This window comes from Pseudophryne corroboree, chromosome 9, assembly GCF_028390025.1.
Source record: "Pseudophryne corroboree isolate aPseCor3 chromosome 9, aPseCor3.hap2, whole genome shotgun sequence".
NCBI lineage: Eukaryota > Metazoa > Chordata > Amphibia > Anura > Myobatrachidae > Pseudophryne > Pseudophryne corroboree.
In genome coordinates, this window is record NC_086452.1 from 294,550,386 (window position 1) to 294,572,513 (window position 22,128).

General features: G+C 46.4%; 1 protein-coding gene across 7 annotated transcripts in view; it reads left to right on the forward strand.

Annotated features, from left to right (window-relative positions):
- The window catches only part of L3MBTL2 (L3MBTL histone methyl-lysine binding protein 2), a 772,791-nt gene that overhangs the window by 262,322 nt on the left and 488,341 nt on the right, over positions 1-22,128 (forward strand). For all 7 annotated transcript variants that reach the window (XM_063940374.1, XM_063940377.1, XM_063940380.1 and 4 more), the window contains one exon: positions 12,154-12,233. In XM_063940374.1, coding sequence (XP_063796444.1) covers positions 12,154-12,233 — 80 coding nt within the window. The remainder of the gene's footprint in view (positions 1-12,153; positions 12,234-22,128) is intronic.

Here is a 22,128-nt window from a genome sequence, read left to right on the forward strand (position 1 = left end):
TTGTGCAGCCCTGCTATGCTAAAAAAGTTTTGTGTAAAACAAGACTAGCCCTGCAGTTACTTACCCTGTGCGATGGATCCAGCGATGAAGGTCCCGGAATTGATGTCAGACATCCGCCCTCCAAATGCCTTGACACACCTGCATTCGAATCTCCACGCCCGGAAAATGGTGAGTTGATGCCCCGGAACGCCTTCCTCCTGTCGATCTTCTTGCAGTCGTTTTCTTCGTACGCGACGTTGCTGCCCGGTGACAGCCGTCGCCGGGCAACGACGCACCTGCGCAATGCAGCCGCCGCGCATGCGCAGTTCCGACCCGTTCGCACCGGGTAAGATTTCCTAGCCCATCCGCTGGCAGTGATGCAGGGCAGTCAGGAGCGAGTGCTGACATCTGGTCCGGACTGAAGGACCTGCCAACGATTACGGACTACTGTCACTGGCTACTGTCACTGGCATATGATTCTGTCACCATTGAAAGAATGGTGAAGGATTATATGAGTGACAGCATCCAAGTAGGCATGTCAGACAGTCAGTATGTTTACTGGCAGGAAAGAGGCAATTTGGATGCCCTTGCACAAGCTGGCTTTATTTTACCTAAGTTGCCCCCCCTCCAGTGTGTACTCCGAAAGAGTGTTTAGTGCAGCCGGTAACCTTGTCAGCAATCGACGTAGGAGGTTACTTCCAGAAAATGTGGAGAAGATAATGTTCATCAAAATGAAATATAAATTCTTCCGGGAAGACCTTTACCAGCAATTGCCTCCAGAAAGGAATTTATACTCTGTGAGGAGGAGAATGTACACACTGAAAGGGGTGAGGAATCTGAGGATGAGGTCGACATCTTGCCTCTGTAGAGCCAGTTTGTGCAAGGAGAGATTGATTGATTGCTTCTTTTTTGGTGGGGGCCAGTGACATAACTACTGCCCCCACAGACCCCGCCGTGGCATGGGGCGCTGTCACTTTGAGGGACAAGCTTTGGCTGTCAGCTAGGCTGACAGATAGATTGGCCAGCCAATTACACAAAGGTGAGGGTGGAGCGGCTTTGAGGGTGGGCGGCTTTATTTCTATGACTGAGGGAGGGTCAGGTCAGGTGTGTACGCCCCCAGCACGTGGCAAGACCGAGTGAGGAGGAGAGACTGGCGACGGAGGGTGTTTGTGCAGGGTCCTCCTGCTGCTGCCAGAGGGTCTGGAAGCAGTGGAAGCCGGAATACATTGCCGCCGCTGCCGCCATCCATGCCTATTGCCATTGCCGCCCGCTCTCTTGGTGAGTTCGCGCGGCTGTCAATCAGGGCACTGAGCAGGGTGAGCTGCGCTGCGGCCTAGTCCGGTCCGTCCCAGGACTCCTGAGTCCCGCCGCGCCGCCTGGGAAGACATCGCTGCCGCCTGCCGCGCTTGGTGAGTGTCAGCCAGGGCAGGGCAGGCAATGTAAATGTATATTCTTGCTGCACAGTAAATGTCAGTAGTTAGTTACATAATTGGCAACGTATTAATGCAGATAACTATGGCTTTGTTAATATAATTATAATCATACGTGGAGAGACTCCTATAAATAATAATATAGTAGATTACATGTACTGTATCTATAGACATGACAACATGTTTTATGACGGAGACATGTCTGGTTCTGACTTTCCCATTGACTTTAAGGCTGAATGAACTTGCTATCTTCAGTTAAGTAGGTGATATATAAAACATAGGTCCACCTATGTCCAGGTCCGCGCAGTCACACGGAAACCCCGAACTGGAGACAAGTCTCCCTTCCCTTCTGCAGTGTGCCATATAGGCAAGGCAGTGGCGTAACTAGGGGGCCGCAGCCACTGCGGTCGCTTGGAGGTGCGCAGGGCTGCGGGGGTGCCCCCACCACCACTGATTGAGGCTGTTTTGTGAAGGAGGACACGGAGGGCACAGCGCGCGCCTCTCCTGTGTGTCCCTCCTGGGTCTCCGGCGGCAGTGGCGTGCCCATTAAATGAAGTGCCCGTTCGTGAGCTCTGATTGGTTCACGAACCGGCACTTCATTTGTCAGACATGCCGCCGGAGACCCAGGAGGGACACACAGGAGAGACGTGCGCTGTGCCCTCCGTGTCCTCCTTCCCAAAATGCACAGGCACGGGGGACCCCCTGGTTACAAGCACAACACCCAGCTCATGAAATCCCTGGCAACAAGCATTACCCCCTAGAAACGAGCATGACACCCAGTGCATGAAACCCCTGGCAACGAGTATTACCCCCTGGCAACAAGTTTGATACCCAGCACATGATACCTCTGGCAACAAGCATAACACCTACCGCATGAAACCCCTGGCAACAAGCATGACACCCTGAGCATGAAAACCCTTGGCACCGTGCATGGAACCAAGAGCATGAAACCCCTGGCAACGAGCAGGTAATTTAAAAGTAATTAGAAGCCTTACTGTATGACTTAATGTTTAATGTGCATGGCGGTGTGTGGCATAATGTATCACGGACATTGCGGTATGTGTCATAATGTGCCACTGGCAATACGGTGTGTGGCATACTATATCACAGGCATTGTGGTATGTGGTATAATGTCTCAGGGTCATTGCAGTGTGTGGCATAATGTATCACGGACATTGCGGTGTGTGTCATAATGTGTCACAGGCATTGTATGTACTATAATGTATCGGGCATTGCAGTGTGTAGCATAATGTATAACGGGCATTGCGATGCGTGTCATAATGTGTCACAGGCATTATGGTGTGTGGCATAATGTGTCGGGGGCATTATGGTGTGTGGCATATTGTGTCATGGGCATTATTGTGTGTGCCATAATGTCTAAGGGCCATTGCAGTATGTGGCATAATGTATACTGGGCATTACTATAAGGAGGAAAAATGACAAATAATGTAAGGGGCATGAATCAGGATTATTTTTTTTCCTGTGGTGGCCAACGTCTGGGCGTGCAGGTTGCAAAACTGGGGTATAAGGTAGTCTTTTCCTGCCATGTCACGCCCCTTTATGCAAAGCCATGCCCATTTCAGCAAGGCCACGCCCTGATTCATCACTTTACTATGGCAATTATGGGGGGGGGGGGCGGCACAGAATGTGTTGGCATAGGGGAGAAACATTTCTAGTTACGCCACTGGTGGGGGCCCAAACAAACCAGTAATTTCAGCCACAGTCGTGTGGCAGACCCTGTCGCTGAAATGATTGGTTTGTTAAAGTGTGCATGTCCTGTTTATACAACATAAGGGTGAGTGTGAGGGCCCAAGGACAATTCCATCTTGCACCTCTTTTTCTTCTTTGCAGCATGTGCTGTTTGGGGACTAGTTTTTTTAAAGTGCCATCTTGTCTGACACTGCCGTACAACTCCAGGGGTACTGACGTATAAGTCCAGGGGTACTGCCATATAAATCCAGTCCAGTGGTGCTGTCTTGTGCTACCATAAGTCCAGTAGTAGTTTCCTGTGCTGTATATTATTTACTCCAAATAAAAGGGTTATATACATTACTTATATTATTATCCAAATCATTTTTACAGGGTTTGCCCTGTGTGGTGTAGGGGTACGCTCGCCTGTGCTGCATATTATTATAATAGCTCCAAATAAAAGGGTTGTTATCCAAATTAATTTTACAGGCTTTGCCGTGTGTGTATGTGCTTTAGGGGTACGCTTTCCTGTGCCACCAAAATTGTGCGTGTATTACATCTGGGCAAATTCCAGCACATCCCATGGTGTTTGTACCGCACACTCGTGTCGCTTAGCTTAGTCACACAGCTTCCTCTTTGTACCTCTTTTTCTTCTTTGCATGATGTGCTGTTTGGGGCCTAGTTTTTTTAAGTGCCATTCTGTCTGCCATTGCAGTGCCACTCCTAGATGGGCCAGGTGTTTGTGCCGCACACTTGTGTCGCTTAGCTTAGCTATCCAGCTACCTAATTGCACCTCTTTTTCTTCTTTGCATCATGTGCTGTTTGGGGCCTATTTTTTAAATCTGCCATCCTGTCTGCTGCTGCAGTGCCACTCCTAGATGGGCCAGGTGTTTGTGCCGCACACTTGTGTCGCTTTGCTTAGTCATCTAGCCAGCTCGGTGCAATCTTTTGGCATAAAAAAAATATTGTGAGGTTTTCAGAATAGACTGGAAATGAGTGGAAATGAATGTTATTGAGGTTAATAATACCATAGGATCAAAATTACCCCCAAATTCTGTGATTTTGGGGGTAAGAAACAGCAGTAGTAGGCGTACCACTCAAGGATCCTCCCGAGGAATCCCGGTTAGGAGAGGACTCGTCAGTCTTGCCAGGGACATGACCTGCAGGACTACTGACGTTCATGGCTGAGGATGAAGTTGACGTTGAGGGAGTTGGTGGTGTGGCTTGCAGGAGCTTGGGTACAACAGGAATAAGGGATTTAGGTGTCAGTGGACTGCTTACGCTCTTACCCAAAGTTTCACATCTTGACACTGACTACTGATGAATGCGCAGCAGGTGACATATAAGGGAGGATGTTCCTAGGTGGTTAACGTCCTTACCCATTCTTATTACAGTTTGACACAGGCAACACACGGCTTGACACCTTTGTCCGGATTTGTGGAGAAATAATTCCACACCGAAGAGGTGGGTTTTTTTTATTTTGCCCAGGCATCACATTGGGCTTCGTCATCCCACGGACAACAGGTGTCTCCCCCGCTGCCTGACTTAAACAAAACAAAACACATCACCATCAGAATCCTCATCATCAACTTCCTCCTCAGCGGCAGCAACATCCATATCCTCATCCTTTGTGTACTTCAACAGTGACATCTTCAATTTCAATATCAGGAACTGGACTGTGGGTGCTCCTTCCAGCACTTGCAGGGGGCGTGCAAATGGTGGAAGGAGCCACCTCATCCCATCCAGTGTTGGGAAGGTCAGGCATCGCAACCGCCGGCACACTTGGACTCTCCTTGGGGATTTGTGATACTATCTAGGAACGCACAGTTCTTTTCTGTGTTTTTTTCCATCTTAACTCTTTCATTTTTCTAGCGGGAGGATGAGGGCTTCAGTCGTTATGTGAAGCTGAACCACTAGTCATGAACATAGGCCAGGGCCTTAGCCGTTCCTTGCCACTCCGTGTCGTAAATGGCATATTGGCAAGTTTACATTTCTCCTCAGACCATTTAAATTTCTTTTTTTGGGTCTTTTTACTGAACTTTGGCTTTTTGGATTTTACAGGCCCTCTACTATCACATTGGACATTGGCCTTGGCAGACGACGTTGATGGCATTTCATCGTCTAGGTCATGGCTAGTGGCAGCAGCTTCAGCACTAGGAGGAAGTGGTTCTTGATCTTTCCCTATTTTATCCTCCAAATTTGTGTTCTCCATTATTTTTCTGGAGTTATATAACACAATATGCGGCACAGGAGAGCATTCCCCTACACCTCACAGAGCAAACCCTGTAAAAATTATTTGGATTAAATATTAATAACCCCTTTATTTGGAGTAAATAATATATAGCACAGGACAGCACCACTGAATTTATATGGCAGCACCACTGGACTGGATGTATACGGAATTATATGGATTTATATGGAATTATACAGCAGGATCACTGGAATTATACGGCAGGATTACTGGAATTATATGGCAATATCACCAGAATTATACGGGAATATCACAGGAATTATTTGGCAATATCACAGGAATTATACGCCAGAATCATCGGAATTATTTGGCAATATCACTGGAATTATACAGCAATATTACAGGAATTATACGACAGTATTCCGAGAATTATACGGCAATATCACAGGAATTATACGCCAGTATCATCGGAATTATATGGCAATATCACTGGAATTGAACGGCAAAATCACAGGAATTATATGACCGTATCATCTGAATTATTCGGCTATATCACAGGAATTATACGCCAGTATTCCGAGAATTATCCGTCAATATCACAGTAATTATACGGCAGTATCACGGGAATTATATGGCAATATCACTGGAATTATACGGCAATATCACAGGAATTATACGCCAGTATTCCGAGATTTATACGGCAATATCACGGGAATTATACGGCAGTATCACAGGAATTATAAGGCAATATCACAGGAATTATACGCCAGTATTCCGAGAATTATACGGCAATATTACAGGAATTATACGGCAATATCACGGGAATTATACGGCAATATCACGGGAATTATACGGCAATATCACGGGAATTATGCGGCAGTATCACGGGAATTATAAGGCAATATCACAGGAATTATACGCCAGTATCACAGGAATTATACGCCAGCATCACAGGAATTATATCTCAATATCACTGAATTATACAGCAATATCACTGGTATTATACGCCAGTAACACTGGATATATGGCAGCAGAGGACACCACCACTGTGACTGGTCACTGGACTGATGCTGCACAAGAGAGACACTACCCCTGGTCTGATGCAAGACAACACAGCAAAACTGCAAGGGACTTCTACAGCAGCCAGCAGCACTGGGGACATATAGCAGCAGAGGACAACACCACTGTGACTGGTCACTGGACTGATGCTGCACAAGAGAGACACTACCCCTGGTCTGATGCAAGACAACACAGCAAAACTGCAAGGGACTTCTACAGCAGCCAGCAGCACTGGGGACATATAGCAGCAGAGGACAACACCACTGTGACTGGCAGCATAATACAATGACTCCACTGGACTGAGCAGCACAAGACCGCACTAGAATCGCCACCTCACTTTCCCGCCCACACAGACACTGAGGACAGAGGCACGTCCTCTCACTACACTCTCCGAGACTGAAGTAAAAATGTCCTCGACGCACGGCTCCTTATATGGAATCCAAATCCGGTGAGAATCCGACAGCGGGATGATGACGTTTTGCCTCGTTCTGGTTTCCGAGTCAGGCGGGAAAACCCGAGCCTGACTCGGATCCGGACTCGGGTAGGGAGGTTCGGTAGGGTTCGGATCTCAGGGATCTGAACCCGCTCATCTCTATTATTAATAAACATTAAATTTAAAATCTTTACATTTATACAAAGTGTGCCCCCAAAAAGAGTCTAAATGGGGGTACGCATGGAGAGATCCGTTCCTAAAATCTAAGCAATCTGACTAGATTGCTTAGATTTTAAGCACGGATCTGTCGTGTGTATGCCTTACAACAATAGCGATGCACGGCCCCACGCGTCGCTATCACCGGTGCTAGATTGGCCCCCTCGCTTAGCACACATCGCGCTGTGTTGAGCGGGGGCGTGAGATGTGTGCTGAGCGGTCACTGATAGATCGTTCAGCTTACATCTAAAGAACGTCTGTACTGCCCTTTACTCTTCAGGTTTTTCCACTGCCTAGGCAGGAGAAACCTACCACATACAAAATTGTAAACCTTGGACTCATGGCAGCACCACCAACATGAGTGATATGTTTGAAATATAACAAAATATGCATTACCTTTGGTCTTCCCAAACATAGGCTCTCACCACTACAATCCATTTTAAATGCAGCTGCGAGGCTAATCTTCCTCGCTAGACATTCTTCGTCTGCTGATCCGCTCTGTCAGTCCCTCCATTGGTTACCGGTATACTACCGTGTTAAATATAAAATACATTTACTTACATACAAGGCTATTAACCAAACTGCACCATCATACATCTCCTTACTCATCTGAAAATATCTCCCTACCAGACCTCTCCTCTCTGCACAAGATTTGTGTCTCCCATCCACATGTTTTACTTGTTCCCACTCAAAATTACAGGACTTTATCCGGGCTTCACCCACTCTGTAGAATGCCCTCCCACGCACAATAAGACTCTCCTCTAGTCTCCAAACCTTTAAACGTTCCCTGAAAACTCATCTCTTCAGACAAGCCCATCAAATTCCAGACCCACCCACATAACCTTCAATGCTTCCCTATCCAATTACATCCTCTCTGTACAGTCCACATAACCTCACATATTTTGTCTTCCAACATTGCTGGGTGATCATATCATAGAATCATTAACAACCTAGCAATCTGGTGGACCATTATGCGAAAGGTATCCTTGTGTATCAATGCCTATTTCCCTATCGATTGTAAGCTTTCAAGCAGGGCCTTCCTACCTCTATGTCTGTCTGTCTTTGCACAGTTATGTTCTATAACTGTTGTTCTAATTGTAAAGCATACCGAAATATGTTGTGCTATATAAAAAACTGCTAATAAATAATAATAAACATGGTATTTAACATTTTTCTGAAATTCTTACCTATATAGCTAAGTCCTGTGCAGGATCACACACCCTTTTTTCAGCACATGCATACCTCCCAACTGTCCCGATTTTGGCGGGACAGTCCCGGTTTTCATGGTCTGTCCCACCCGCGGGTCGCAGTGTCCCGCAGGTGGGGGGGCAATTGGGAGGTCCCCCTGTCACTCGTTGCTCTAAGCAGAGCAGCGGTGAATAGATGATGTGCGCATGCGCACAGTGTCTATTCACGGCAGAGAGGGATACTGGGGGCATGGCCAGCAGCTCGCATAATGATGAAAACGGGGGCATGGCTTGCGATTGCGGCACTTGCTGCGAGGCCACACCACTTTCTGGCAGGCCATGCCCCCTGACTTCGGGTGCACGCCTCCGGCGCGCGAAAGTGTCCCTCCTTGCTGCGCTGCAATGTTGGGAGGTATGGTACATGTATGGTGAGGTGTCAGCAGCTGTAATGTAACTTCTGGGGGAATGTGCCCAGGGCAGGAAGCTCTCCGGCTGCTCCTGGTATGGGGGTATTGCACACTATGCTATGTGGTAGTGACTGACAACGTGTACGGGCAGGAGCAGCAATCACACTGACTGGGCTCTGCTGCTCTATATGTATTGAGAGTGCTGTCTTCCAACACAGTAATTGTATACTCTGTAATACACATGCAGGAGAATATAACATAATGAAATTGTATCACATCATCATCTGGGATTGTGTGGAAGCTGGAACAGACCTCTCTCTATCTCCCCAGTCCCTATCTGCTCCTACCCCCAGTCTATCTCCCCAGTCCCCATTCCAGCCCCCTCCCTTTAATTTTAAAGATGAAAAATAGTGTTGTTCCCCATAGCAACCAATATATGTATAAATCAGTATCATTATGTTATATATATATATAAAAGTGTTACGGTAGAATACGCAATTGCTGATAAAAGCCATACTGTTACACATAAATATATTCCTACATAACACATAATTTACACACAGTCACTATATGCCCAGCGCACTGTTTTAATATATAGCAATATTAGTAATAAACCAGCATTACACATACCACAGGGCATAGTTGCCTACCCTCCCTCATTCTGTAGGAGACCTGAAATAGCGGCAATCTCCCTCACTCCCTGAATAGTCCAGCAATCTCCCTGATAGCACCTTACCCCCATTATGCAGCTATTACATTCTTGGGGGAAAAAAGAAATCAGAGATAAATACATTCAAATGGGATCATCAGTGCCATTTCCCTGCATTGGTTATAAGGCACAATGACTACATGCATTTTAAATAAAGTTTCTCGTGGCCACTTACAGTATATGGAACCTTTTGTAAAACACAATACACAAACAAATCCTGCAAAATATCAGTGTCTTTTCTTCAACAAATAGATATTACTAAGTTTGGGCCTCATTTACATTTGGATGTAAGTCATTTTCATAACACGCCTCTCCGATGTAGCAGTACGCGCCCGCGCTTTTAGTTGTTACTTTCACAATCTCCCTGAAATGCTTTTTAAAAGTAGGCAAGTATGCCACAGGGTTAAAATCACATTATTGCCCCATATTTAGTGTCATACTGATCAGCATGTTATTAGCAGTAACCTAGTCATTTCGAACAAACTGTCGCACACAGCGATCGGATGATATGGGCAATATTTGATATAGATATATATAAATGTGCAGAGCAATGTGTGTATATAGCCAGCTCAAACCACTTTTGTAGCGGGACCCCAAGGGCAAACATGGGTGTCTCCTTTTAAGAACAAAGGCTTCTTCCTCCTGTGGACTGACCTTTGGGCCGTTGAGTTATAGAGATGCCTCACCCAGGCCATGGAAAAGATTCATCCCTCATGTTCACTCACCATCATGAAGATATTCTCACTAAGGCATAATAAATAGACCCTATAGTTTTTATAATTACATTGTGGGTTTATCTAATCTGTTGAGGCAAACTTATGAAGACATCCCACGAAGTAGTACTGGGCAGGGGCATGGCCTGGCCACCCCTACAAGAGGGCCAGCGCTGCTGATTCCATCCCGCAGTAGTGGATTCCTTAGGTTGTGGAGGGAAACAGTGGTGAGCAGGAGTAGTGCCAGGATGTAGTGTCAAGGAGAGGTAGAATCATGCCTGAAACCAGGAAGATCTCTGCACTTGTCTCCTGCCTGCATCATGTCACCCTGCATGGTCCTGCTACATAGTAGTCTCCTCTCTCTCTCTGACAGTTGGGACAGGAAGCAGGAGGAGCAATGATTGGAGGGGGAGGATTTATGATTCTTTCATAAACCGCCCCGCCTAAAAGAGAAGTCTAGATCTGCCCCACCACCCAAAGTGCTGGTTGCTAATAAATGGGGGAGGGGGGGGGGGTGTGCCGTGAGTCCACACCCCCTGACTCGCAGCATGCCCCCCGTAAATAGTGTTCGCGCGCCCCCTCTCACAAGGGGTGTGCATGCACGTACATGCCCCTCCCCCCTATAAATAGAAAATACAATAATACTATAATGATACTGCAAATATGTACAAAAGTTTCCTTCAGCAACAGACCGGCCCCGCCAGTCCCCTCTAACATGTCTGGGTCCAGGTAAAGAATACCCCCCCCATGCCATGTGCCCCCAGTCAGGGCTGGTTCTAGACCTTGTGGTGCCCCCCCCCCCCAGGTAAAATACAGTTGGTGCATGCCCCAAAACAGGGACGTGGCTTCTTCATAAGGAAGGTGCATGCCCATAGTTATCCCCCTGTACTTGTGCCCCCAGTAGCTGTACCCCCAGCAGCTGTGCCCCCAGTTAATTTTCCCACAGTAGCTGTTCCCCCTGTAGCAGTGCCCCCTGTAGTTGTGCCACTTGTAGCAGTGCCCCCTATAGTTGTGCCCCCAGTTGATTTGCCCCCTGTAGTTGTGCCCCTAGTAGTTGTGCCCCCAGTAGCTGTGCCTCTTGTAGCTGTGCCCCCAGTAGCAGTGCCCCCAGTATGTGCCCCCTGTAGTTGTCCCCTGTAGATATGCCCCCAGTAGCTGTGCCCCCTGTAGTAGTACCCGCTGTAGCTGTGCCCCCAGTAGCAGTGCCCCCAGTATGTGCCCCCTGTAGTAGCGCCGCTTTGAAACCCTAAAAAAACTAAACAATACTTACCAGCCTTACCCCTGCTTCCGGACCGCTGCCGCTGCTGCTGTCTCCGGGCGCCGGCTCCTCTCTATGGGAGAGACATCATGACGTCTCTTCCATAGCAGTGCCCCACTGACACTAGGGGTCAATTTTGACCTCTAGCGTCAGTCAGCAACGCCGGCAGCTGGCGACCGCTCCATTAATTCCTCATAGCTGACGATCGCTCCATTAATTCCTATAGGAATTTATGGAGCGATCGCCAGCTGCGAATAGTTGCAGCCTGGCACGCCATGCAGCATGCCGTGATGTAGCATGCTACAACGCAGTAAAATGAGCATGGCTACATTGTAATCTGCTTTACACAGGTAATCTGTTTATTGCCTGTGCATCTACAATAGTACAAATGTTTTTTTGTTGTTTTTCTTATTGCAATACATCTTGAATTTGTTACACAGTGCCCTCTGCAACCAGGAAGGGAGGGTGGATTAGTAGCGGCTCTTGCCACGGCGGCGCCCTCGGGGTAGCAGCACCCCGGGCAAAAAGCCTGCTTGCCCGTTGCAAGAGCCGCTACTGCCCCCAGTGTCTCTCCAGCTCCAGCCTCCTTAGGTCTGCATATACTTCCCTATAGGATGAAAGCAAAAAGATTAATAACAAAATGACATTAAAAATAATTTGCACAGAAACCTATTGTAAATTGGTGGTGTACATTTGGAAAATTAAAATTAAAAAAAAGATACATTTTAATGCTGCTTGCTATAATGTATGATTTGTGCCTGACAGCCTGCCAAACTTACTTGATTCATCTAGAACTGCATAAAAATACATTTGAACTTTTGCAAGTTAATGATTTTTTTTTTTTTTTTAAGTGGGTGCTTGAAATATCTCTTTTCGTTCTAGCTGTAGCTGTGGGCTTCGACTGGGGAAAATACATTATTGAAGGCGATTACCACGCAGCGCCTGTCAACTGCTTTAGACATGTGAGTTCCAGCTGCCATTCTGTTCACCTTTCTGTTGCTTACCATAGAATGACAATTGCATCTTTTCAACTATTTTGTTTGTTTTGTTCTTTTCTCATACGTCCTAGAGGATGCTGGGGTCACCATAGAACCATGGGGTATAGATGGGATCTGCAGGAGACATAGGCACTTTAAGACTTTCAAAGGGTGTGAACTGACTCCTCCCTCTATGCCCCTCCTCCAGACTCCAGTTTTAGAATTGTGCCCAGTGAGACTGGACGCACTACAGGGGAGCTCTACTGAGTTTCTCTGAAAAAGACTTACGTTAGGTTTTTTATATTCAGGGAGACTGCTGGCAACAGTCTCCCTGCTTCGTGGGACTTAGGGGAGAGAAGTATGACCCACTTCCAGTGAGTTTAATGGCTCTGCTTCTGGCTACAGGACACCATTAGCCAAATGATAGAACAAGGCCCAGACGCGCTGTCACTGCTGCCAGTAAGGGATTGTCAGTCCCAATAAAACAATAATGTGCAAGAAGAAATTAAACTGGCGCTGGGTGTTTCTCCAATATTAATAAACAGACGTGGATGAATATTAAAAAGACATAGAATTTAATAAGTAAACAACAAATAATCTATAATATAATATCATAAAAACAATTAAGGCATATATTAAGCTGAGAGAAAATAATGATAGCTGCTGGTGTGTGTCTATAAAGGATCCCGGACTGTGGCAGTGAGTAAAGTTCCCTGGGGAATTTTGGTGTTAAATACAGCTGGTGTTACCCATGGTGATGGAGACTTCCAGAGGCTTGAATGTAAACAGCAGGCAAGCTGTAATGATTATTGCAGGCTGGGTCTCTCCAATCAGTGCTGTGATGATGCAGTCCAACAGAGAAGATTCCAAAAGCAAGGAATGTATCAAAAGTCCATATCTGGATCCTTCTTGAAAAGTACGACACATGTGATGATGGCAGCTTGACACTTAACGCGTTTCCCTAGGCTCGGTCACCTAGCTTCATCAGAAGTAAAGCTCAGTCTCAGTATGGGATCTATTTAAACCCCTTTAACGACCTGATGCCCAACAGGTGTGCTGCAAGCATTTAATTTAATCATCCACAGTATTAGTATAATATACTATTTTCTACAATATATGTATAGTAAGAGGTGATCGGGAGGCAAACCCACAGTAAAATTATCAAGAACCAGCTTAATTTATATATAAAACCAATTAGAAATTAATACAAACGACATGAGGGGTCAAAGGTCAACAGGAGTCATGTGACTTACTCCCAGATGCCCACTGGATCGTTTTTAATTGTTCCCCTAATCCACCTGGGATCCAATAAACAGCAAGGGTGCACAGTCCACTCATAGCATAGGGGGCATTTAGTTAACATAATGGACTGCTGTCCCCTCTCTACAAGCTCATCCCGCCCGTAGGACTCCGTGGAGCGCATTACGCGCTCCTTCCGGGTCACGTGACGGTGTTTACTAAATTTAGCCAATAGGCTGTGAGTACGGAGACTTCGTGGTTGCTATGCAACCGATACAGAACCTCCGTAGTGCGCGATGACCTCACCCCCGTGTCACATGACCGGGAGCTCGGAGAGACGCTTCAATGTTTAAATGATGTATCCACTGCGCGGCCCATAGGACCCACATATAAAATAATCATATGACTGGTTATAGTCACATGATTGATTAGATAACCACTTAGACCCTTGGGAGATTCAGATGGTTATATGAAATCGGGTTGCTATGCAACAAGCAAAAAATAATAAATAAATAAACAATAATAATAGTAGTAGTAACTAAATCAATCTGTTATAAAGCCAGAAATTTGGGAAAACGGTCCCCCCGCCCATGTTGGGTGTCAACACAGCCCTGGATTGACCCCTGCCAAGAGGGGTTACCGTATCTCTGGGAATACCCAGTGACCACTCAACCTAAATGAGCTGACAGGGAATAACGCCTCTGTCCCGTCTCGGGTGTGTGTGGGAGCCTCCAAGGCTGTGTAGAACACACACAGGTGACACAGAGTTGTCACCTGTACCAGCTGCGTGCGGAGGCGGCCAATGTCCCAATCTCTGGCCGCTTTTTATCCAAAATTAGAGAATCATTAACCCATACATTTGTGAAATCTCAAATATGGCATCCAGATACATTACTATAATTTTCCATCAACATAAAACAAGAAATGAGTATTAAGAAAAAAGCCTGCTTATACATCCTTTAGCCTAAATGATCCTGGTAGGAACAAAGGGTTCCTATAGGGAGATACAGATTAAATGTAAACACAATCATGAAATAGGGAATATGGAATACAACTCTGAAGATCTGAACAGAGCAGAAAGGGAAAGGGGGCAGAAGATAAAGACAACCATATATATTTCCAGATAATAAGAAAAAGAAATCAGGCAACTACATTCAATTCCATTGTCTCGTTTAGACTAGTCGGATGTACCGAATTGAATTGTAGCATCCAGTAAATTTCTTTTTTACATAATAATGAGAATCTATCCCCACCTCTAGTGGTGGGAGCCACTTGTTCTAATGCTAAAATAGAGAGGCAACCTGGATCTCTCTGGTGTACGGAATCAAAGTGGCGTTAAACACTATGCTTTAAATAACCTTTAACGATGTTTCTTTTATGCTCCATAAATCTGGTACGTAGTTTTCTAGTAGTGCGGCCCACATAGTATAAATTACAACTACACCAAAGAAGATATATAATGTATGAGGAGTCACAATTCAGAAATGATTTAATTGTATATACCTCTTTTTTGGTAGGTAATTCAATTGACAATGTCTTTCTAGGCATATGTGGACACACTTGGCATTTATTCTTGCCACAATGGAAGAAACCGGTCGGTTTCTTGGTCAGCCATTCTGATCCTTGTTCTCGTTTCCTAATAGTGTCATCATTATCTACTTTTTTCAGGAGACTGGGAGCTAAAAGGGTTTTCAAAGACCTGTTCTTTCTGTAAATTACTTGTGGTACCAAAGGTAATATCTCCCCTAAAATACGATCCTGTTTCAGGATCTTAAAATTTTTATTTATTATATTTCTAATCTGTCCGGCACAACTATTAAACTTACATAGGGAGAAGCTTTTATCCTCATTACTACCATACTCCTCTTTTTTGGGGCGATATTGTAAAAGTGTATTTCTATCTATACCAGAAACCTCCATTAAGGCCTTCTGTAAGATATTTTCTGGATATCCTCATTCTCTGAAGGAAGTAAGTAAAATATCTGCCTGTTCAGTGAAGGTGACAAAACTTGAGCAGTTTCGCCTGAGGCGAATAAGTTGTCCCTTGGGGATGTTTTGCTTCCAAGGCCTAAAGTGTGAGCTTGTGAAATGTAAATAAGAATTAGTGTTCGTCTCCTTCTTATATGTGGATGTGACTATTTTATTATTAATAATCTCTAAATTGACATCCAGAAAATTAATTTTGGTGGTGTGTAAAGTGGAAGTGAAGGTGAGATTGTAGTGATTAGAGAACAATGATTGAATAAACTGTGTGGCCGAATGGTGATCCCCATCCCAAATAATAAAAAGGTCATCAATATACCGGCCATAGAGGACCAGATTCGACGCCCAGCCGCTCCCCCACACATGGGTTTGTTCAAACTCCCCCATGTAGAGGTTGGCATAGCTGGGCGCGAACCTGGTCCCCATGGCCGTACCCATCACCTGTAAATAAAAAACACCAAGGAACAGGAAATAATTATGTGATAAAATGAATGAGATTGAAGCAGTGAGAAAAGATCTTTGTTCCTCACTGAGGTCACCATCAGTATCTAGTCTCCTTTTGATAACCTCACAACCTAAAAGGTGTGGAATATGTGTATACAAAGCTGAAACATCTAAAGTGAGGAAGGCATACGTTTCCTTCCATGTGATAGTATTTAATAAATTGAGAAAATGGGTTGTATCCCTAATATGGGACCTCAGTGAGGACACTCTGGATTGGAGAAAGGAGTCAACATAAAAAGAAAGGTTAGAGGTCAAAGAATCAATACCAGAAATTATAGGTCGCCCGGGAGGTGTCGTGATAGTTTTATGGATTTTAGGGAGATAATAAAAAACCGGAATGTGAGGATGTAAAGGGTACAGAAAATGGTAAGTGTCACTGGATATGATCCCAGAGTGTAGTGCTCCTTCTAATAAGATTTTCTCTATCGTCCTAAGTGGATGCTGGGGTTCCTGAAAGGACCATGGGGAATAGCGGCTCCGCAGGAGACAGGGCACAAAAGTAAAGCTTTTACAGGTCAGGTGGTGTGTACTGGCTCCTCCCCCTATGACCCTCCTCCAGACTCCAGTTAGATTTTTGTGCCCGGCCGAGAAGGGTGCAATTCTAGGTGGCTCTCATAAAGAGCTGCTTAGAGAGTTTAGCTTAGGTTTTTTTTTATTTTACAGTGATTCCTGCTGGCAACAGGATCACTGCAACGAGGGACAGAGGGGAGAAGAAGTGAACTCACCTGCGTGCAGGATGGATTGGCTTCTTGGCTACTGGACATGAAGCTCCAGAGGGACGATCACAGGTACAGCCTGGATGGTCACCGGAGCCACGCCGCCGGCCCCCTCACAGATGCTGAAGCAAGAAGAGGTCCAGAATCGGCGGCTGAAGACTCCTGCAGTCTTCTTAAGGTAGCGCACAGCACTGCAGCTGTGCGCCATTTTCCTCTCAGCACACTTCACACGGCAGTCACTGAGGGTGCAGGGCGCTGGGAGGGGGGCGCCCTGGGAGGCAAATGAAAACCTTTAAAAAGGCTAAAAATACCTCACATATAGCCCCAGAGGCTATATGGAGATATTTACCCCTGCCTAAATGTACTAAATAGCGGGAGACGAGCCCGCCGGAAAAGGGGCGGGGCCTATCTCCTCAGCACACGGCGCCATTTTCTGTCACAGCTCCGCTGGTCAGGAAGGCTCCCAGGTCTCTCCCCTGCACTGCACTACAGAAACAGGGTATAACAGAGAGGGGGGGCAAAATAAATGGCAATATATCAATATAAAAGCAGCTATAAGGGAGCACTTAATCATAAGGCTATCCCTGTCATATATAGCGCTTTTTGGTGTGTGCTGGCAGACTCTCCCTCTGTCTCCCCAAAGGGCTAGTGGGTCCTGTCTTCGTATAGAGCATTCCCTGTGTGTCTGCTGTGTGTCGGTACGTGTGTGTCGACATGTATGAGGACGTTATTGGTGTGGAGGCGGAGCAATTGCCAAATATGAGGATGTCACCTCCTAGGGGGTCGACACCAGAATGGATGCCTTTATTTGTGGAATTACGGGATAGCGTCAACTCGCTTAAGCAGTCGTTTGCCGACATGAGGCGGCCGGACACTCAATTAGTGCCTGTCCAGGCGCCTCAAACACCGTCAGGGGCTGTAAAACGCCCCTTGCCTCAGTCGGTCGACACAGACCCAGACACAGGCACTGATTCCGGTGGTGAAGGTGACGAATCAACCGTATTTTCCAGTAGGGCCACACGTTATATGATTTTGGCAATAAAGGAGATGTTACATTTAACTGATACTACAGGTACCACTAAACAGGGTATTATGTGGGGTGTGAAAAAACTACCAGTAGTTTTTACCGAATCAGAAGAATTAAATGACGTGTGTGATGAAGCGTGGGGTGCCCCGATAAAAAACTGCTAATTTCAAAGAAGTTATTGGCTTTATACCCTTTCCCGCCAGAGGTTAGGGAGCGCTGGGAAACACCTCCTAGGGTGGACAAAGCGCTAACACGCTTATCAAAACAAGTGGCGTTACCCTCTCCTGAGACGGCCGCACTTAAAGATCCATCAGATAGGAGGATGGAAAATATCCAAAAAGGTATATACACACATGCAGGTGTTATACTACGACCAGCTATTGCGACTGCCTGGATGTGCAGTGCTGGGGTAGTTTGGTCAGAGTCCCTGATCGAAAATATTGATACCCTGGACGGGGACAATATTTTACTGTCGTTAGAACAAATAAAGGATGCATTTCTTTATATGCGTGATGCACAGAGAGATATCTGCACACTGGCATCACGGGTAAGTGCTATGTCCATTTCGGCCAGAAGAGCTTTATGGACACGACAGTGGACAGGCGATGCGTAGAGGAGTTATTTGGGGTCGGTCTATCGGATTTGGTGGCCACGGCTACGGCCGGGAAATCCACCTTTCTACCTCAAGTCACTCCCCAACAGAAAAAGGCACCGACTTTTCAACCGCAGCCTTTTCGTTCCTTTAAAAATAAGAGAGCAAAGGGCTATTCATATCTGCCACGAGGCAGAGGACGAGGGAAGAGACAGCAACAGGCAGCTCCTTCCCAGGAACAGAAGCCCTCCCCGGCTTCTACAAAAGCCTCAGCATGACGCTGGGGCTTCGCAAGCGGACTTGGGGGCGGTAGGCGGTCGTCTCAAAAATTACAGCGCGCAGTGGGCTCACTCGCAGGTAAATCCCTGGATCCTGCAGATAATATCTCAGGGGTACAGGTTGAAATTAGAGACAGAGCCACCTCGCCGTTTCCTGAAGTCGGCTTTACCAACGTCCCCCTCAGAAAGGGAGACGGTTTTGGAAGCCATTCACAAGCTGTATTCTCAGCAGGTGATAGTCAAGGTACCTCTTCTACAACAAGGGAAGGGGTATTATTCCACTCTTTTTGTGGTACCGAAGCCGGATGGCTCGGTAAGGCCTATTCTAAATCTGAAGTCCTTGAACCTGTACATAAAGAAGTTCAAGTTCAAGATGGAGTCACTCAGAGCAGTGATAGCGAACCTGGAAGAAGGGGACTTTATGGTATCCTTGGACATCAAGGATGCGTATCTCCACGTTCCAATTACCCCTCACACCAGGGGTACCTCAGGTTCGTTGTACAAAACTGTCACTATCAGTTTCAGACGCTGCCGTTTGGTTTGTCCACGGCACCTCGGGTCTTTACAAAGGTAATGGCCGAGATAATATTTCTTCTTCAAAGAAAAGGCGTATTAATTATCCCATACTTGGACGATCTCCTCAAGGACAAGGTCCAGAGAACAGCTAGAGATGGGTTTAGCACTATCTCAAGAGGTGCTAAAGCAGCACGGATGGATTCTGAATATTCCAAAATCCCAATTAATGCCGACAACTCGTCTGCTGTTCCTGGGGATGATTCTGGACACAGTTCAGAAAAAGGTTTTTCTTCCCGAAGAAAAAGCCAAGGAGTTATCTGACCTGGTCAGGAACCTCCTAAAACCAGGAAAGGTGTCTGTACATCAATGCACAAGAGTCCTGGGAAAAAATGGTAGCTTCTTACGAAGCAATCCCTTTCGGCAGATTCCATGCAAAGGGATCTGTTGGACAAATGGTCAGGGTCGCATCTTCAGATGCACCTGCGGATAACCCTGTCGCCGAGGACAAGGGTATCCCTTCTGTGGTGGTTGCAGGAGGCTCATCTATTGGAGGGCCGCAGATTCGGCATGCAGGATTGGATCCTGGTGACCACGGATGCCAGCCTGAGAGGCTGGGGAGCAGTCACACAGGGAAGAAATTTCCAGGGAGTGTGGTCGAGCCTGAAAAAGTCTCTTCACATAAGCATTCTGGAACTAAGAGCAATCTACAATGCTCTAAGCCAGGCGGAACCTCTGCTTCAAGGAAGACCGGTGTTGATCCAGTCGGACAACATCACGGCAGTCGCCCATGTAAACAGACAGGGCGGCACAAGAAACAGAATGGCAGAAGCTGCCAGGATCCTTCGCTGGGCGGAGAATCACGTGATAGCACTGTCAGCAGTATTCATCCCGGGCGTGGACAACTGGGAAGCAGACTTCCTCAGCAGACACGACCTTCACCCGGGAGAGTGGGTACTTCATCCAGAAGTTTTCCACATGCTATTAAACCGTTGGGTAAAACCAATGGTGGACATGATGGCGTCTTGCCTCAACAAGACACTGGACAGTTATTGCGCCAGGTCAAGAGATCCGCAGGCAATAGCTGTGGACGCGTTGGTAACACTTTGGGTGTACCAGTCCGTATATGTGTTTCCTCCTCTGCCTCTCATACCAAAGGTATTGAGGATTATACGGCAAAGAGGAGTAAGACTAGTGGCTCCGGATTGGCCAAGAAGGACTTGGTACCCGGAACTTCAAGAGATGGTCACGGACGATCCGTGGCCTCTACTTCTGAGAAGGGACCTGCTTCAGCAGGGTCCTTGTCTTTTTCAAGACTTACCGCGGCTGCGTTTGACGGCATGGCGTTTGAATGCCAGATCCTAAAAGGAAAAGGCATTCCAGAAGAAGTCATTCCTACCTTGATAAAGGCAAGGAAGGAAGTCACCGCGAAGCATTATCGCCGTATTTGGCGAAAATATGTTGCGTGGTGCGAGCAGCGGAGTGCTCCGATGGAGGAATTTCAACTGGGTCGTTTTCCTACATTTCCTGCAATCAGGATTGTCTATGGGTCTCAAATTGGGATCTATTAAGGTTCAAATTTCGGCCCTATCAATATTCTTCCAAAAAGAATTGGCCTCAGTCCCTGAGGTCCAGATTTTTATCAAAGGAGTACTGCATATACAGCCTCCTGTGGTGCCTAAGGTGGCACCGTGGGATCTAAATGTAGTTTTAGATTTCCTCAAATCCAATTGGTTTGAACCACTAAAGAAGGTGGATTTGAAATATCTCACATGGAAAGTGACTATGTTACTGGCCCTGGCTTCGGCCGGGAGAGTATCTGAACTGGCGGCTTTGTTTTATAAAAGCCCTTATTTAATTTTCCATTCGACATAGGGCAGAGCTGCGGACGCGTCCGCATTTTCTCCCTAAGGTGGTATCAGCGTTTCACCTGAACCAGCCTATTGTAGTGCCTGCGGCTACAGACGACTTGAAGGACTCCAAGTTGTTGGACGTTGTCAGAGCCTTAAAAATATACATTTAAAGGACGGCTGGAGTCAGAAAATCTGACTCGCTGTTTATACTGTATGCACCCAACAAGTTGGGTGCACCTGCTTCTAAGCAGTCGATTGCTCGTTGGATTTGTAACAAAATTCAACTTGTACATTCTGTGGCAGGCCTGCCACAGCCTAAATCTGTTAAGGCCCATTCCGCAAGGAAGGTGGGCTCATCTTGGGCGGCTGCCCGAGGGGTCTCGGCATTACAACTCTGCCGAGCAGCTACGTGGTCAGGGGAGAACACGTTTGTAAATTTTTACAAATTTGATACCCTGGCAAAGGAGGACCTGGAGTTCTCTCATTCGGTGCTGCAGAGTCATCCGCACTCTCCCGCCCGTTTGGGAGCTTTGGTATAATCCCCATGGTCCTTTCAGGAACCCCAGCATCCACTTAGGACGATAGAGAAAATAAGAATTTACTTACCGATAATTCTATTTCTCGGAGTCCGTAGTGGATGCTGGGCGCCCATCCCAAGTGCGGATTATCTGCAATACTTGTACATAGTTATTGTTAACTAATTCGGGTTATTGTTTAGGAAGCCATCTTTCAGAGGCTCCTCTGTTATCATACTGTTAACTGGGTTTAGATCACAAGTTGTACGGTGTGATTGGTGTGGCTGGTATGAGTCTTACCCGGGATTCAAAATCCTCCCTTATTGTGTACGCTCGTCCGGGCACAGTACCTAACTGGAGTCTGGAGGAGGGTCATAGGGGGAGGAGCCAGTACACACCACCTGACCTGTAAAAGCTTTACTTTTGTGCCCTGTCTCCTGCGGAGCCGCTATTCCCCATGGTCCTTTCAGGAACCCCAGCATCCACTACGGACTCCGAGAAATAGAATTATCGGTAAGTAAATTCTTATTTTTAATTCTGACTGGAATTTTAATGTAGGATCCCCCTTTAGTACACAATAATGTTCCAAATTGTTCAATTGTCTAAGCGATTCCGCTACATAATCAGTGCGATCTAAAATTACTACCTCCCCCATTAGCT